The sequence below is a fragment of the Panicum virgatum genome, chromosome 7N (assembly GCF_016808335.1).
Source record: "Panicum virgatum strain AP13 chromosome 7N, P.virgatum_v5, whole genome shotgun sequence".
Lineage (NCBI taxonomy): Eukaryota > Viridiplantae > Streptophyta > Magnoliopsida > Poales > Poaceae > Panicum > Panicum virgatum.
In genome coordinates this window covers 47,911,551-47,928,157 of record NC_053151.1, presented here as the reverse complement: position 1 = coordinate 47,928,157, position 16,607 = coordinate 47,911,551, and the positions used below count along the sequence as shown (strand labels likewise).

Sequence of the window (16,607 nt, the reverse complement as noted above, 5' to 3'; positions counted from 1 at the left end):
TTTTCGGTGAAATGAAATCCACGCCTTTCAAACACAATATCGATCATATAAATTAGTCCAAGAGTGCAGCAGCCAGTAGAGGTCAGGCGCTTCGACTTGAGTGAATCCAGAGAAAGAAGATCACTTGTGCTGAATCCAGAGAAAGATCACACCACTTGTGCTGAACCTATGGCTACCAACTTTCGGCAGGTGAATGCGAAGGTTACTGAGATCTCGGCAAAATATACCAGATAATATTTCAGTAGGTACAGAACTATTTTCTTACGGCCTGGGAAACACCAACTAAAAACTCGTCAGTTGCAAGTCCTCGCTATCAGACTCAAGTCTTATAGGCCATCAAACAGTACAGAGGCATATCGCCTTCATGTTCAGAGCAAAGCAGGCATAATATTCAGAAGAGAGCTTATTGATAAACACTGCGTTCAAAAGAACGCATCGATACTGCACCAAATTCAAGATCACCACTACAAAAATACCCCTAGAAAGCTTATTTTGAACGCATCGATACTGCACCAAATTCAAGATCACCACTACAAAAATACCCCTAGAAAGCTTATTCCAACGAGAACAATCCATCCTCTAGATCACTAGCTACATCAAAATTGCACACCATGCTTGCAACTTCAGACATACATTTGGCGCCTAGAGCTTGAGGAAAACAAACTCTTCGATTGCAGGAATCTCCCCAATCTTTTTCAGTGTGCTCTTGCTTGGTTCTTCATCAACCCCAATTGCCATGACAGCATGCTTGCGAGGAGCGATTCTTCCAACACTCATGAAACTGACATTGACATTCTCCTCGCCCAGGACGCTTCCTACTGCCCCAATCATGCCAGGCTGATCAACCTGCCTGCAGAGGATCAGGCTTCCTTCCAAGCTCACATCTACCTGGAATGCTCCAACCTTTGTTAGATGAGGGACACCATCCTTCACCCTCCCCTCTACAGTGATCTCTCCAGTCTCAGATATGGCACTGGGAAATTTGGACTCGACATTGGCGATCTGAACTTGAATGTAATCAATAGGCGTCTCAGGTGAGCCGTCCAACAAGATTCTCTCCTCAGTGATGCGAACTCCCCTCTGCTTTGCAGTGAAATCAGCATTTACCAGGTTGACAAAAACACTGGATATTGGTTCAATCAACCCCTTGGTGATCATTGCACGGAGAAGTCTTGTGTCGAGATCATCAGGAGCCCGTGCGGACGCATAGGTCACCTTCACAGACTTGATACCGCCACCACCAGCAACCAGTTGAACAGCTAGGCGTCCAAGCTTTTCTGCAAGCACGACAAAAGGTGCAAGCTCTGACAGTACCTGCATGAAGCATAAAGATGTAGTGTCATATCAAATGTCAGGAAACCTTGTTGGACTAAGATGGAAAAAAAAAGATTCATACCTCAGCAGGAACCATTGGAGCATTGACTGCAGAAGCTGCAAGCTCCCCTTTCAGAGCTCCAATGACAGCTTCAGCTATCTCAATTGCCACTCCTTCCTATGAAAATTGACTTGTTCAGCAAACTGATAGCTATAATAGGACCAGTATGGACCTTACTGAGCTAATTTCAACAAACCTGTGCTTCCACTGTGCTGGCACCCAGGTGCGGTGTGACAGTAACATTCTCGTGCAGCACCAGCTTGTTATCAGGTGCTGGTGGCTCTTTAGTGAACACATCAAGAGCAGCCTAGTACAGCAATATTTAAAAAATATATAAGCAAGATTCTGGTGAAACAGCATTTCAGATGTGTCTCTATGAATTTTATCAGATCATGAAAGACAAGGCTGCAAATTAAGATCATCAAACAAACCTGTGCTACTATTCCTGAATCAAGAGCCCTGACTAGAGCTTCTTCATCAATGACACCACCACGTGCAACATTAATAATGCGAACACCCTTCTTCATCTTAGCGAAGGCCTCATCGTTGAGCATCTTGTTTGTTGCAGGGGTAAGAGGCATGTGCAATGAGATGAAGTCAGCAGTTGTCATGGCCTCCTCCATGCTAACTAGCTCAACTCCAATTGCACGAGCCCGGTCAGCTGAAGCATATGGATCGTGTGCAACCACGTGCATTCCTAAACCTTTAGCACGACGTGCAACTTCTGACCCAACCTTTCCGAATCCAAGAATAGCAAGAGTTTTTCCCACAAGAGATACCCCGACATACTTGTTGCGCAGCCATTTATCTGTACGATATTCAGTTCAGAAAGTGAGCTTGTAAGAACAGGACTGCAAGATAAACAACAGGGACTATTGTAATTCTGTACTCTACCAAGCCCATTCACGAAAAGGTTGTCTCAAGCGAGAAACAACAAACAATTACAACTTCAGCAATATGTAGCCTATCTTTCAATGCTGGGGTTTATAAGAGTGTAACAAAATTGGAAGTAAAAAAACTTGGTATCATCTAATTAGCTCCCTGTTTATCCAATAGCATCACCTTTTCAATGCATTTGACTTGAAATACATAACAACACAGTGAGGTTTATAGTTTATTTTGAAGAAAAAAAAATCGTCGCCCCACCCTGTCAACAGGAAACAGCTGAACATGCCTGCACAATTGTTGACAGCTGAACAGATATTATACCATACATGACATGCCTGCACGATACTACTAGATGGTTCGGAACCTAGCGTCCATACGCGATGAGTAGGATTTGTTAATGCTTTACGCCACGGAATTTAGAGATGATAGACAGCATCATGTCGAAACTGAAACATGCATCATTTTCAACATCGAGGGTGTCCTGACTGAACTCACCAGCCTTGAGGGACGCGTCGGCCTGCGCGATGTTCCTCGCCATGGCGGTGAGCAGCGCGATGCCATGCTCCGCGGCGGCGACGGTGTTGGCGGTGGGCGCGTTGACGACGAGGCAGCCGTGCTCGGTGGCGGCGGCGAGGTCGACGTTGTCGATCCCGACCCCCGCGCGGCCCACGACGCGGAGCCTGCCCCCGGAGGCCTCGAAGACGTCGCGGCCGACCTTGGTCCCGGACCTGACGATGAGCGCGTCGCAGAGCGAGATCTTGGCGCGGAGCTCCTCGGGGGAGAGGCCGTAGGAGCAGTCGACGTTGGCGAACTCGCGCAGCAGCGCGAGCCCCGCGGCGCCGAGCTTCTCGGCGACGAGCACCGTGGGCTTCCCCGGGACGGCCCCCGAGGCCGGCGCCTCGGGGGACGCGGTGGAGGCCGCGGGCGCCGCCGCCGCGAGGGGCGCGGGGAGGCGCGCGCGCTGGGCGTGGGCGTGGGCCTGCGCGCGGTGGGGCAGGCGGAGGAAGCCTGGCGCGAGGGCGCCGCGCGGGGACGGGGACGGGAGGAGGATGCGGTGGTGGGTGGTGGCGGCGGCGGTGGTCGGGGTTGGCGCCGCCATGGGAGGGCTTGGGCCTGGCGGCTCGGTTGGGGTGGGGTCGGGTGAGTCGAGTCGAGGGGTTTGGGGGTTTTGGTCAGGGAGGGGTGAGCTGTCGAGTGGTTTGATTTGGTGTGTTCCTTCCGGTGGGTGTGCGGCGCGGCACGGCGCTTTTACTTATAGCGAGGTGCGTGTCCAGTGAGGTTGGGTGGGAATTGCCGAATTGGTGTGCGCTCACGACTACACGAGCGTCCCACCAACCTACCTCGACGAGCCCGGTTTGGTGACTTGAGCTTCCGGCGCAATGACAGATCGAATCAGGCAGGTTACGAGTTTAGCACGACTATGAGCCCGTTTGGGAGGGCTTCTTGCGGAGGTTCCTGCAACGTTTCCTCTTTGTTTAATCTCTAGTACGCCAGTGAACGAATCGCGCTTTGCTTTGGCCCGTAGATTAGTACTACTAGTAATACGGCGCAATCAGACATGCTAGTCAATGAGCTAGTAAACAAGAAGTAAACTCCAATGGTGGAAAGTCTCAAGGCTGAATGGCTCATCGCCTGACCCTGATGGCCTTGATCCTACTTCGACACCCCGTCTAACAAATCCTGCACGCACACATGCTGCTAATTTGTATTTAAAAAAGAAAAATAAAGCGCGGTTGGTCGTGGCTCTGTGGGGCCGAACACGCACGGGTGGGCCGCTCCTCCGTGCCGAGGTAATGCACTGTTCTGGCAAAGCGCTCGCGTTCGCCCGGCCTTCTTCGCTGTTTGGTTACTCCAGCCAGCCAACAGTATTTTTTTTATATAGCTCCAGCACTAGCCTCTAAACACTAGCCAACCAACACTATTTTTCTCTCACACTACTCCAACATCCGCCACCAGCACCTTACAGCGAACAGAGTCTTTACGGCAAAGCGACGGCGACGGGGCATGTGATCCTCTCGCCTCCGGGGGGAATTTTGGCGTCGGCCACTCCGCCCCGTGGGCGCAGCTAGTGTGGTTGGTGGCTGGAGTGACGGCGTGAATTGATGGCACTGCGCCACCCGATGCGGGGCTGCTGGTGGCCACCGATTGGATCTCGTGCCAACTTGCACGAGCCGTTGGAAGACGGGAATCCGACGGCTGGCCGTGGTGTGTCTGGACTCTCGATCCTCTGGATTTGGTAACGACAGCGAGTGATCCTGGTGTTGGGAGCAGAGCACATGTCCGAGATGGCTATGAGCTCACAAGTGGCTCTAGAATATGAATTCTGCTCGAATCTTCGTTCCGTCCGAGCCGTCTTGCTGGATTCTGAAAAATGTTGCCGAGCTTCTTCAGCCGCATTGCAGCTTCTGGCGGCCTGATGGCTTCTAAAGTTGCTCGTACAAGTACAGTCACCAAACACTCTAACATCAGTCGAGTAGTACATGCACGACCAAGACGAACTACTGGACCAAAAGTACCAGGTGTATTGGCCTCCGTTGCCTCGCCACCTCAGGGATGAGGTCACTCCAAACCAACTTGCACTTATCCTTCATCTTTAGGGGAAAAAATTTAGAAGCGGAATCTTGTTATTTGGGAGTACTAAATAAAATCTACTTGCAAAACTTTTTGCACTGATAGATTGTAAATCGCGAGATGAATCTAATTAATCTAATTTATTTATAATTAATTCATAATTAGCGAATGGTTATTGTAACATCACTGTTACAAATTATGGATTAAGTAGATTCATTGGATTTATCTCGCGATTTACAACCCATTCATTTAAAAAGTTTTGTAAATAAATTTTATTTAATATTTTATGTATGTGTCTAAACATTTGATGTGACGTTTTTAAGTGTAAAATTTTAGAATCTAAACGCAGCCTAGTTTTAGATAGATCGATTGGTTTTTCATTCTTTTTTTTTAAAAAAGCAGTATGTTCTGCCTTCTGTATATAATAGAAGTTGGGTTTTTCACCTTCGATCCAACGCTCGCTGAACAGAGAACAGCAAATTTGAATAAGCACAAACCGCACCGGTTCTTCCAAGTTCGAACGTCACAATAAGGGGGTCATAGTGTCATACTGCAGTTTCAGCGCATCGTAGCAACCTAGCAGGAAAAAACGATCGGATCGTTAGTACTCGCTTCCAAAAAAAAAAACTAAATAGTGCAAAACAGTTTTGGATTGTTTAGTGCTTGGGCCTCCAACGCTACACAGCCTTTCGAGCACGCATAACCAAATGTTGGGCCGCAAATGTTGGGCTGGGCCTAGTCAATAAGTAAACCTAAACCCAGATCTCCATGAACACCAAGAAACAAACGACACACAGAAGAGAAGACACAAGAGACAGCGAGCAGCTCAATTTCATCAGGAGCCATACAACTTTTCACAATTTTATTTCCCAGGGCAATACCATCACAATCACGATCATTATTAATCCCAGCTCCAATCATTACCACTAAAGCCAATACCCACGACCCTGACCGAGAAGGAAGATTACCCACGTGGCAATCGCAAGATGGCCACGTATGCACGCACGACCAGCTCCGCTCGCTAGCTCACTCCCAGATGCCGACCTCCATGAAGCCGTCCTCGGTGGCGCATCCCCTGAACATGCCGGTGCAGTTGAACCCGTAGGCGACCTCGCCGGTGCTGGAGACGGCGATGAGGCCCGCGAAGCCCTCGTCGAGGCGCTCCTTGACGCAGTAGTCGACGGCCTCCTGCAGCGGCAGGCCCTTGTACTCCATCACGGCGGCCACGTCGCGCGCCAGCGTGGAGCGGATGATGGCCTCGCCCTCCCCCGTGCACGACACGGCGCAGGCGCCGCAGGCGTAGGTGCCGGAGCCGATGAGCGGCGAGTCGCCGATGCGGCCCGTCATCTTGTTCATGAGCCCGCCCGTGGAGGTGGCCGCCGCGGTGAAGCCACTCGAGTCCACCGCCGCGCACCCCACCGTCTCCGGCGCGTAGATGCTGATGGGGAGGCCGTTCATCACCATGCCCTTGTGGTTGTCCGCCCCCGCCAGCGCGCTGCACGTGTCCGTCCCGGCCAGCGGGATGCGGTAGTCGAACTGCAAACAGGAAAAACACTGGTCAGTTCACTGCTGATCTGAGTTGCAATGAAGTGACCATTCGAGCGAGGAACGGAACGGACCAGGATGCTGCCGGCCTCCTTGGCGAGCTTGAGCATGCCAACGTTGTCCTCGGTGATGAAGTAGCTGTTGTCCACGGTCTCAAGGCCCTGCAAAACCATCATCAAAATCACATCAGAATTCAGGCTAAGATTTTCAAAAAGACTGTTTGACTAAACCTTGAAACATTTCAGTAGCTTATTATATACTCCCTCCTTCCCCGTTTATAAGGCATGGTGGAACATGACACGGTCTTCTAAACAACACTTTGACCATTTATTTATCATATATTATATCACTTTTGATTATAAACTTATAATCATTGTAAAATATATTTGATTATGAATCCAATCATATGAAATTTGCATTATAAAAATAAAAATTTAATAGTCAAATTATTGGTCAAAGATGACAAGGTTTGAATCTTGATATACGTGTATGCCTTATAAACAGGGAAGGAGGGAGTATTATAATAAAACGCATTGTCTCTCGGTACAGTCGAGGAGAGCAGGCAAGATCTGGGCCGAGGCGACAGATTCGGGCCGGGCGCGACAAGGACAGGGGCAAGTGGAGCTGGTCCCGGCAGCAGCCTGCCTGGATTCTGTGGTGCGCCTCGTCGGCTGCCCCAGGCTAACAAACAACGGCCGCCATGGCCATGCTGCCCATGCACATGATTCCCGAGCAGAAAACCATGGCGCGTGAGGCCAGGAGCCAAGCAGGCGGGCCGTGCACGGGAGCCATCCTAGGTTCATGAACTGCGGCAAGCCGCCCCCCAGCTGTTGCGTAGCAGGTCAGCTGCAGAGCACACTTTTGTTCGAGTGAGGAGAATGTGAGGCCTTGACAAAGGCACATGGAAGCTGCACAGATACGAGAACTCCGTGTTGTTTTCTGCATGGGACAAGGTAGGGTTCCTCTGCCTTAGCAGAGTATGCTCTGTGCAGCTGTGCTTACTTGCATATAGGTGCTGCTGGGGGCTGCACAATTTTCTGACCTCTGGAATTTTAAAAAGATTCGTAGTGGTGTACTAGTGCTTAATTAGATAACCGGAGGACAAGTTTAAGTTGGAATGGCCTGGAAACATCGTAGCAAAGCTTCCTGCAAATCTTGTAGACTAGGGGAAAAGCGGGAGAAAATGGTATGGGTTGGTAGGTGCAACCGTGCAAGGCGGCTATGTACAGCACGGGACACATGATTTCTTGGCACTTCTTTTCCCTCTTGTCCAGGGCAATTGCGGTATTGACCAACCTATAAAATTCACTGCTAAACAAAATAATAAAAAATAAATATGAACGCAGTACATGTTCATAAACAGAAAAAAATCGTGCTTTGCCGAATATAATATAATTATGAAATGGCCAGCTTTTTTTTTGGCGGGTTCTTTTGGAACGGCGAACAAATTACGCCGCAGTTGCTTTCAAGTGATGTGAAGAGAAGTAGCATATGGTCCACAGCTTTCTCCGAAGACCAGGGGACGAAAGGGGGACAGGCACGTGCAGGTGTATCGTTGCTCAAACAAAAAGCCAGAGCTTAAATCAAGGGACTAAAGATATTATTGGTAGGTAGAAGTGCTAATTTAGTTTAGAACATTTGGAAAACCAGATGGCACGTGGTGCAGTAAAACCTAGTAGTAGTAGTACCAACAGCTGTAAAGGTTAAACTAGAAGAGTCCGTTCCATGGTAATTTCTAGATGCAAACAGTATGATAGTACGAGGCTGCCTGCACATGCAAGCAGGCAAAGTTGCGCGTGCCTTGTTGGCCGAAACAGATCTCTGTCCTATACATGCATTTCCACTAGACCGCGTAAAGCTAGATAAGCATGGACCGTGTCATGCTAATCATATTATACTTGCAAGAAGAAATAGGTGCCAAACAAGAAGACAATCCTTATCAAGTGATTTCTCATATTTCCTAACAAATCGGGGGAAAAAAGAGTGATGCAACTTTGCTAGTTTTAGTCATGGCGGTTTGTTAGCTAAAAAGCATGACCAGACTGTCGCCTTGTTCAAATAGAATCTTGCTGGAAGTGCATGGCCAACGAAGATTCACCTTGCGAGACACGCCCCCAGCCGCTCAGGGGAAACTTTCTAGCTGGACACATGTTTGCAGCCGGTCTGCACCCACACGTCATCCACACGTGTCGAAGCTAGAAAAGTGGGTTTTTATTACCTTTTTCACAAAATCTCGTGATCGTTTACTAATCCGTCGTCATTCTCTTCTGTCCGGCCATTACGCCAGGTCGTGAAAAGCTAGAATTATTTTTCTATTTAAACATGATTAATATTTCCTTAATTAGTAGTGGTGGTTCTGCATGGTAACTAGAGAGGCCATGCACGATTCATGCTGGAAACAGCAACGAGCACGGGAGATTAATCCGGTGGGATTAGTTGGGGCGGCGGGCGGCCACCGTACCTGCTCGCGGGCGAACTCCTCGGCGCCTTCGAAGGCGAGGTACGAGTGCGGCGACTTGTCCATGACGCGGCGCGCCAGGGAGACGGGGTTCTTGACGGTGGAGACGCCGGACACGGCGCCGCAGCGGCGGCCGCGGCCGTCCATGATGCTAGCCTCCATCTCGACGGTGCCGCGGCGGGTGAGCGCGGACCCGCGGCCGGAGTTGAAGAAGGGGTCGGTCTCGAGCTCGCGCACCACGGCCTCGACGACGTCGAGCGCCGAGGCCCCCGCGCGCAGCATGTCCACGCCGGCCTGCAGGCACCGCGCCAGCACGCGCTTGGCCTCGTCCTGGCGGCTCTCCGGCAGGTTCGGGTCCACGCCCGCGCCGCCGTGGATCGCAATGGCCCAGCGCGCCATGCCTATCTCGCTAGCTAGCTAGGTGGATTGGGTTTGGGCGCTAGCTTTCTCCGCGCCGCCACTACTCGGAGGTTGCTCCTCTGCTCCCCGTGCAATGCGTGAAGCTCTGTGGAGGATGTGAGGATGGAGATTGCCGGATGGTCGGGCGGGGTATTTATAGGGGTCGGGCGGGGAGGGTGGCAACTGGCGAGACTGCGAGATGGCGCGTTCTCTTCTCCGGACGTGAGGGAGGATTTCGCTGCTTGAGTTTTGGGATCTCGAGTCCGGGAGCGGCCGCCGGCGTAGGCGTAGCTGTTGCCTGGTCCGGTCCGGCCCGGCCGTATGGGCCGCTGCCCCCGGGTTGGCTTGTGAGTCGGCGCGCGCGGCTGTAACCTGGGTGGAAATGGTAGCTCCACTTGGGATTTAAAATTTCAAATCGTCATTTTGCGGCATGTGATCTTTATAAATAAATGGGTCAAATTAGACACGGTAATGCAGATTGAATTAGCGGCATGCTAGGTATATATTTATTTCTAAAATAACTTGGGTTATTGGTGAATGTTGAACTTAGTATATGGTACTACCAAGCTTAACGCCCTAACCAAACATTTGCCTTCGAACCATGTGCCGTGGACTGAATCCTGAGTGAGAATTGGCGGTTTTTGAAGGAAAACAAGTCAAGATAGCGACTCACTGTATGAGATCTACTCTGTTTTTCACATGAACTTACCCAACCATAGGACCCAATTAAGTATGTTGACGGCATGCTTCTGTCGTCAAAATTATCTAACAATAATTAGTCAGCACAAATTACTCTATTCAAAATTGACCAACAGTGCGAGTAATAAGGCGCTCCAATTGGCTGCCGGTAGCCGCAGCAGACCGGAGGCCGGAGCAGCTGCCGCAGAAGATCAGGGGTGGTGCGATTCTGAGGTGGCCGATCTTATGGCATCCATGCAGGCCAGCACGCAAGTTGGAATCCGAAGGACGCGCACTGAGGTCACGCGCGGCAATGGAATCTTTTGCCCCGGGCCGTCGCTATGCGCTAATCTCCTCGGGATGCGTGCAGATTCCACTGCTTGGATCGCTGTCAATGTCCATGTTTAATAACGATTACCTTTCTTTTTAACACGATCCCGTAAATAGGGCGGCGTTAAATTGGTAATCTAATCAGACAAGAATCACCATCGAACGTAAAATACTGATGAGGAACTCTCTGGAATTACGTTTACCATATCTCGAGTTTTATCCTATACAAATTGGTAATTAGAAAACAAATGGAAAGTATAATATGTGTGCTTGATTCCTATGCGATACATATTTTCATAGAGGTGCTCTCTGGATCTTGCGCGACCTTGAAAGGAATTGTTGGATGCACTGAAGTTTGCACAAGATCGACCCCAGTGAACAGACCCCTATCCATTTGCAGTGATATTTGCTCAAGGGGTTCTTAGACCAATCTCATTGCACAATTTCATGGATAATTGTGCTAGATAGATTTCATGGTGATGAAACCCTACTCACAACCTATGAAATTCTATCCTTCTCTTTTCTTACCATGTCAGCAAAATTGATGATATTTAATAACATAAAGCCCTCTATGAAACATCCGTTGAGACCGTCTTATGCCCATGATCTGCACGTGATTTCAGATTTAATGTCATTAGTAGTAGGATTGTCTGAAAAAATTAAAGTTGAAGATCTCGAACACTCAGAATCTCATTTGCATTTCCACTACAGTTAATGAGTCCTTAAGTCCTTTTATTGCTGGACACATGGAGATTCTTTTTACCCCTCATTTTCAGGTGCTGAGATAATTGCAGACCAAAAGAATCTATGATGCGCGCTTGCATGCTTTCCGAGTTTCGACCGAACAAAGAACGTCACGGAGCACAGTGGCAATTAAAGACTTCAATTCGTCAGGCATCAGCCAATCAGAATTAGCCCAACATTTGAGGCTTTTTCTCATCCCATGCTCCGAACTGTGCAGTCAGTATCAACAAGTTGCAGGCGAAGCGCACAAGCACAAGGTAGTAGCTGGCATGCTTTAAGCAATCCTTAACTTCGGAATTTTTTTTCTCTTCTGCAAATAAACATTCGTTCTGGTGCAGGTCAGTCAGCAAAAGGGAAGTTATCGCACGCATGCAACTTGTAAAGAAACAAAAAGGTAACACTGGGAAAAAAATTAAAGAAACTGGAAAAGAGGTAAAGGAAACTTCACGATGATGCTGGCTGTTGTTTCCTGCTAGAATATAATGACGCCATGCATGAGGGCAGTGGCAGGTGAATCTTTCAAAATCAACCCGCGACATTATCGAGCAGAGGCTGATAATATGCTCGAGGATTAGGTTGGCAAGTTGCACTGTGCTTCGGGGATCAAGTGCGCACTAAAATAGCCGGGCATTCACATCAAGGTTAGGCACAGGGCAAGTTCATTATTGCTAGGTAACAGTTGCTGTCGATCTTTCAGTCTCCTATCGAGGTGTCCCTTCGTGAGCGCTCCACCAAGTGAAAATTTGCAGCATTTGTTATGCGAAAAAGTGAAATCTACAGTTTTTTCATGTGAACAAAGTGAAATTTACTGTTCCGGTATGTCAATCTTTCTAGAAAGCTTAAACTGGCAATAGACGGTAATTTTGGATACAAGCATCAGGTGCAGTGAACTGATCACAACCTAACGGTGGGCTAGTTGTTCTCTGCGTCCAGGAAACCCTGAGATCAAGCCACGACCGCCATGGAAATCCTGCGAGCTCTCGGCTGTGGCCGACACGTTGTGCGGGTATTCCAACTTTTGCAAGCCTTTTGCCGCGACAACACAAGCGGTACTGTAGTGGTATCTGGTACTGGTAGTGTACAAGCCTACAGCCAGCCCTGCGAGAGCTTTTGAACTGGGCTGCATGTACAGCGCGAGGATTGGCCGATTGCCAAGGAGAACAGGAAGTGGCTGTGGATCTAGCAGCTAGAGCTGCCCCACCTGTCATGCATGCTATGCGCCGCTAGCATGGTGCCATAGTAGCATCCACGGATTCGGGGTCCTGGCTCCACCGTGGGGCCGTCGACGGCAGACCATGCAACAAAAGGTGAAAAGGACACGTGGGTACTTTCTATCTCCTAGTAGTGGTGCACAGGTGATGCTTCTGCCTTCGAGTCACCTCCACCGCTCCACCTATGAGCCGAGGAATCAAAATCCTAGTATCCAGCTCCCTCTGACTTTAAACATATACCCATCAGGATAATTAATTAGTTTAAAAATATTATAATTAGCTTGTACTAAACGTCAAACATAAGACAGAAAAAATATGTTTTTTTATTCACCTTAGAGTAAAACGGGTATGCAACTGAAGCATGGGGTGATAGGATTACATTCGAATGCCAGAGTTTTACATTTGCCTATTTCTGGTGGTACGTTAATCTAGTATCGAGATCCATGCGTGCTGTAGAAGTATGGGAAAGAGAGTGACCGGAAATAGACATGAAAGTAAAATGATAACATATATGCACAAAGATTGTCGAGGTTGATAGGATATGGTTATTATCCTATTTTCATAGGGCAGACTTATCCAAACGATAAAGATCTTGAGTTTTTTTAGGTTTCATTTTCATGTGATACCGATTGTGTCGTAAAATGACGGGCACGGATGCCTTATCACTATTATTAGTGTGCATTATGAGCTATCATGTCAATGTTGAGGGATCGAAAAGGCGACCAGAGGGAGGGTGAATGGGAGCCGATTAAAAATTCTCGGTAAAAGAAAGTTCGGCCAAGATCCCGATCTCAACCCCAAGCCCTCTCTTCTAAAGGATGCTTGATGTAGCTACGAACGAGCCAAACACCAAAGCAAAATCCCTAGGAACAAATGAGAATAGACCAGAGAAAGAACGGCAACGAGACAGTGGAAAACAACACGGTATATGAACACCGGTTGAACCGACGAGTATAGAATTGAACTCGTCGGTCAAACCGACGTCACAGAGCCGGCAGCAGTAGAAAAGCAAGCACCGGATGATCCGACAAAGAGATTAACAAAGCGTCGGTTCAACCGGCGATACTACACCGGATGATCCGACAAAATCAAACTCAAGCGTCGGTGCAGTTGTCCAGAGAGGTGACAAAACGAACCCAGCAGAGCACCGGATGAACCGACGTTGAGAAAAATCAATACGCCGGTTAAACGAGTAAAAGCACACGCGTGGGGTCGCTGGTAAGCATACGCCAGTTGATCCGATGCCTGTGGATAGCTGATGCACCGGTGCAACTGGCGAACAGCAGAAAACCCTAACGCATGAGTAACCTACTCACCAGTTGATCCGACGTGGATAATTTCGAAAACGTTGGTTCATCCGGTGATAGGAAATACTATGCCCGAGAAAAACTGCTCGCAGATAGGTTCGAGAACTCGTCGATTGGATGATCAAACGAGGTCCGAAGTCTACCAAAATTTGCAGGCACGATCACTAAGACCTAGTGAACATGTCCACTGAAGGAATCGATGAATCACTCCATGGTTTGGGAGGAATCGAGGAATTCCCGAGCAAGAACGGGGTTTTCTCAAGAACGTGAAAATCTTGGATTCGAGAGAACTGGTGATCCCGGGGGTTTTAGCACAAGGTTAGATGGATTAGAATCACAACACGGAGTCACCAAATCACCAAGAACAACCCACGATCATGAGCACCAAGAACAATCACGTGAAAATCAAAACTTGGCTCATGGAAGGCAAGAGACGAACGAAATTGAATCGAATTCAAAACCCCGGAGGGCACAAGGAGGGAAGGGCCTCCTTTCCCATTCAATCTCAGTACAAAGTCTCAAATATCCATACCTCAAATTCTACCCCTAGAGAAGAAGGGAGGAGGAAGGACAGAGGAGGGGGAGACGCATGGGAGAAAGAGAGAGCAGTTGTGCTGTGCGCCAGGGAGAGAGAGAAAGAGTGGGAGAGGGGGTATTTAAGCCCACTAACTCTAGAACTAAAAGACTAAACTACCCCTAGACTTAACTAGACACTAGAAGGCCCGTAGGGGCAAAATCGGAAAAAGATACAAGGACTCATCCGACAGCCAAGGTTCTTTCTTCGAGTCGAAGTCTTCTCCGTGATGCCGCCGTGGGGATGAAGATTGGTCCGCGGTTTTGGAGGATCCGCGAAACCCGGGTAGGTGGCCGGTTTTGAGAAAACCGCCAAAACTCCATGCGTGGGAAGATTCCCGCCTCCACTCCGTGGCCCTGGACGTCGTTCCCGCCTCGGCCTTCTGACGGCCCTAGACGCCGCCCGACGCCCGTCACCTCCTCGCCTGCAGCGAGGCCCTAGACGCCGTCGACGCCCGTTCCCGCGTCTTCAACCGCCGTCTGCCAGCTTGGTTTTATGGCGCAAACCAAGAAACCCGCCATCCGTTGGCGCTTGCGCCCTCGATCCAGGAGTGGACGACACAGCTGCCGCCCCGCCCGAGCTCCGGTCCCGGCTGCCATTCACCGCCGTCCACCGCACGGTCCATCAGCCACAGCACCTCCACGGCGGCTCTCTGTCGACACTCGACGACCGTGTACCTGCAACAAAAGACCAAGCACACGATCACACCGCACGGTTGACAATTCACTCATCATAGCTAGGAGAAGGTACTCAACATTCCTCAAATGTGCTAATGCAACTCCAAGGCTCACTATTTCGAAAAAAAATGCGTCCATGGTTGTAGCTGCATTTGTTTTGCGCCGAGCTCGGTTGATTATAATGCGCAGGCCCTTTACATCATGGCTACAAATTTCTATCAAACAAAGATATACAACAAAGCAATCATTTTATTTTTTTCGAGGGGGGGTGGGGAGCTGAGGGGGAGGGGATGCGGATAGATCCCCACCTACTCAATTAATTGAAGAGGCAAAGCGTTGCCAAACAAGTTCGCCCGAGCATATCAAGGGTTGTACAAAATAAGGGGAAGTGGCAGAAAAAAAGGAGAGGAAAGGAACAAAGAGGAAGAAGTACGATAGTCGACCTGAACTTGGATATAGGATTTCCAAATGTCTTGGAGACCGTATCGAAGAGTTTGAGCACAGCAGACATCCTTGTGGTCGAAGATGAGGGCATTCCGGGACAGCCACAATCTTCATGATAGAATGAGCACCATATATGTCAAGCCAGATGGAGGAGAGGAGGGCAGCTGTTCTTCTGGCGCACGGCGCGGGGGGAGGGGGGGGGGGGGTGTCGAGAGGCAGCTCCCGCTAGTGCAGATCCCAAGAGCGGCCCAAAAACGACGTGCAGACGGACAGTGAAACAAAGATGTGTGCATCTCAGTTTCTAGTTCCAATCAAGTCACAGCATTCAGAGTTGGACTCATGTTAGTATTGTGGTGGAGGGCTCCGTCCTTCGGCGTGTTTAGACAACCCCATAGGAGACGCTAGGAGAAGAACTTGACTTTGGAGGAGAGTTTGCTCGACCAGATTAGGGAAGCCACAGCAGGATGCGAGCGACCAGTGGCATGAATCGCAGGTCATACGCTGCGCGGCTTGTGAAACGGTGGGGTAGTTGCGAGCAAGTGGATGTCCGGAGAAGTAGATAGCTAGAAGTGAGGCATGGCTATAAGCCAAGATCACGCCGAGCCTGATGACCCATCATTTTATGATTTCTGCCGTGTTTAATTTCCAACTAGCAATGATATAGCAATATATGGACATGCTGACCATCAAAAAAAAAAAATGGACATGCTTCAACATCTTGTCACCGTTTGCAGCATGTAACTCATGTGTTATGCTCTCATATCGATGTGCTATTATATATAGGACTTTAGATGAGGCCGCTACTCTGAAAATATCACATCTTTGTGGTTGTAAATTACACTGTCCAACGTCGAGCATATAGATTTCTAACGGACGTTTCCCTTTCAATGATACAGACATGACTATTTTCAGAACGACTATTTGCATCTAGTTTTTACCCAAAACACATCACCAGCTTGGCACTGGAGAACAGCAACAAAAACCACCACATCAAGTGCCGGGGCCACCAAGCCTATTATTATCCTTCTAAAATCCTTGTGTGTGGCTTGCATCGTGCCTGCAGAGTGAAAGATGCAGCGGGACAAGAGGGTATCCATCTCCCTACAATACATGCATCTTGGAATCTAATTAACGTTGGGACGACGCATAGGAGCTGGGAGAAAAAAGAGGCCCGCGTCGTGGGCCCGCGTAGATTCGAATCTTGGAATATTTCGGTGGCGTCCACGAACAAACTTGTGTTGCGTTGCTGTGGACAGCAGGGGTTGGTTGGTGCGCGCACGTGAGCGCGCAGCTTCCGGGCACACGACGAGCCCGTCGAGACCCGTCTGCTATCGAGCCTGGACTGGAGTGGTGCGGGACGCTGAGTTGTGGGGCCGAGGCAACTGGCGACGCCGGGGGAACACGGG

The 16,607-nt window shown here is 49.3% G+C and overlaps 2 protein-coding genes across 2 annotated transcripts; both read right to left on the bottom strand.

Moving 5' to 3' along the window:
• Nucleotides 1-293: 293 nt before the first annotated feature.
• Nucleotides 294-3,480, bottom strand: LOC120680549 (D-3-phosphoglycerate dehydrogenase 3, chloroplastic-like). Its single transcript, XM_039962045.1, has 5 exons — nt 2,759-3,480; nt 1,807-2,183; nt 1,572-1,682; nt 1,397-1,492; nt 294-1,314 (listed from the first exon to the last, which is right to left on the bottom strand). Exons 1-5 carry the CDS (start codon nt 3,360-3,362, stop codon nt 643-645), a joined length of 1,860 nt encoding a protein of 619 aa, XP_039817979.1. The 5' UTR covers nt 3,363-3,480; the 3' UTR covers nt 294-642.
• A 2,158-nt stretch (nt 3,481-5,638) lies between these two features.
• LOC120681451 (probable isoaspartyl peptidase/L-asparaginase 2) lies at nt 5,639-9,455 on the bottom strand. The gene is made up of 3 exons (XM_039962946.1): nt 8,841-9,455; nt 6,454-6,540; nt 5,639-6,370 (listed from the first exon to the last, which is right to left on the bottom strand). The coding sequence occupies exons 1-3, from the start codon at nt 9,234-9,236 to the stop codon at nt 5,861-5,863; spliced, it is 993 nt and encodes a 330-aa protein (XP_039818880.1). The 5' UTR covers nt 9,237-9,455; the 3' UTR covers nt 5,639-5,860.
• Between the last annotated feature and the right edge of the window lie 7,152 nt (nt 9,456-16,607).